This window comes from Phaethon lepturus, unplaced genomic scaffold, assembly GCF_000687285.1.
Source record: "Phaethon lepturus isolate BGI_N335 unplaced genomic scaffold, ASM68728v1 scaffold25005, whole genome shotgun sequence".
In the NCBI taxonomy this organism is placed as follows: domain Eukaryota; kingdom Metazoa; phylum Chordata; class Aves; order Phaethontiformes; family Phaethontidae; genus Phaethon; species Phaethon lepturus.
In genome coordinates, this window is record NW_010542991.1 from 17818 (window position 1) to 19242 (window position 1425).

The 1425-nt window shown below is 63.1% G+C and overlaps 2 protein-coding genes across 2 annotated transcripts in view; both read right to left on the reverse strand.

The window, feature by feature from the left end:
- Window positions 1-478, reverse strand: part of LOC104621686 (calcium-dependent phospholipase A2-like) — a 1186-nt gene extending 708 nt beyond the window's left edge. The window contains 3 exon segments of the mRNA XM_010288231.1: window positions 155-186; window positions 188-291; window positions 439-478. Of these exon segments, the coding sequence (XP_010286533.1) occupies window positions 155-186; window positions 188-291; window positions 439-478 (176 nt within the window).
- Window positions 479-485: 7 nt separating this feature from the next.
- Window positions 486-1425, reverse strand: part of LOC104621688 (acidic phospholipase A2-like) — a 2105-nt gene continuing 1165 nt past the window's right edge. Inside the window, exon 4 of the mRNA XM_010288232.1 lies at window positions 486-495. Coding sequence (XP_010286534.1) covers window positions 486-495 — 10 coding nt within the window. The remainder of the gene's footprint in view (window positions 496-1425) is intronic.

Consider the following 1425-nt stretch of genomic DNA (forward strand, 5'->3'; position numbering starts at 1 on the left):
CCCCTTCCCCTTCTGCTGCTGCCCCTCGCCTGGTCTGCATTTTGCAAAGCGTCAGAGGGTGCCGCTGGGGTTGCTCACGAGCCCCGGGGTTACCCCAGGGCCAGCGTTAGCCAGCCTGGGCCAGCGTTAGCCCCCCCGGCAGCGTTGCCTGTACCGGTCCATTGTAGCCTTCCCCGTGCCGCTGCCTGCCCCATCCTGAGTAGCAACCGTGGGCGCTCAGATTTCCGACGGTTCTTCCCCCCAGCCCCGGTGTGAACGTACGCGGGAGCTTCCCACGGGCCGTGAACACACCTCGAGAGACCCGAAAATGCGATTTTGGCAAGTTATATGCAGAAAGCAGGCACAGGGAGCCAGCGGGGAAGGAGGGCTGTGCTGGGGGGGGCTCCCCAGGGGTTTTGGGGATGCTCTGTGTGGGAGTTGGGGAAAAGCCACACTTACTGCAGGCAAACAGCACTGCCAGCGTCAGCGGGACCTTCATCTTCCTCTCACCCGGGCCTGGGAGGAGAAACAGAGGACAGACTCGCAGCCAGGCAGCGTGGGCCGGTCGACAGACGCTGCTGTGCAACCCTCGTCCCTCTGAAATCGGGTCAAATCCTCCCCAAAAAACTTGGGCGGGAGGAAGGCGTGCTGCCTCGCCGCTGCGTTGCTGCCTCCTGGCCGAAAGCAAACGCTTTCTGAAGCTGTCCCACCACCTGAGCATCTCCCACCGCCCGTCCCAGCCCTTTCGGCACGCGGGGCATCGCTTTGCAGCACCAGCGCAGCGGGTCCCACGGGGCTGCAACTCCCCGACTGCGTGTTTTATCTGAAAGCAATGACGCTTCATCCACCGGCGCGGGGACCGGCAGAAAGCAGCACGCCTGCTGCCTCCTCCCAACGCATCCCCCCCGCCCCGTATTTTTGTTTCCGCAGCCCGTCCCAGCCCTTTCGGCACGCGGGGCATCGCTTTGCAGCACCAGCGCAGCGGGTCCCACGGGGCTGCAACTCCCCGACTGCGTGTTTTATCTGAAAGCAATGACGCTTCATCCACCGGCGCGGGGACCGGCAGAAAGCAGCACGCCTGCTGCCTCCTCCCAACGCATCCCCCCCGCCCCGTATTTTTGTTTCCGCAGCGCGAAGGGCATTGCTGCCAGTCCCTCCTCCCGGGCAGAGCACTGCCCTCCCTTGTCCGGCCCGCGGGCTCCGAACTGGAAGCGCTGAAATGACTTGTCTGGCCCAAAAATGCTTTATGCTACGCCCCTTCCCTCGCCGGCCAAACCCCCCCTCTCCCTGTGGGCTGCAGCCCGGAGTGACGCAGGGGCTGAGGCAGAGTTTTTGAGAAGTTTGGGGTGGATGATGTATTTAGGGGGATTTCTCTCTCCCTGCCCAGCAGCAGCTCACAGAGGACCAGGGTGGTTTAAGCACGCCTTTTATTTTCACGTCGATTAA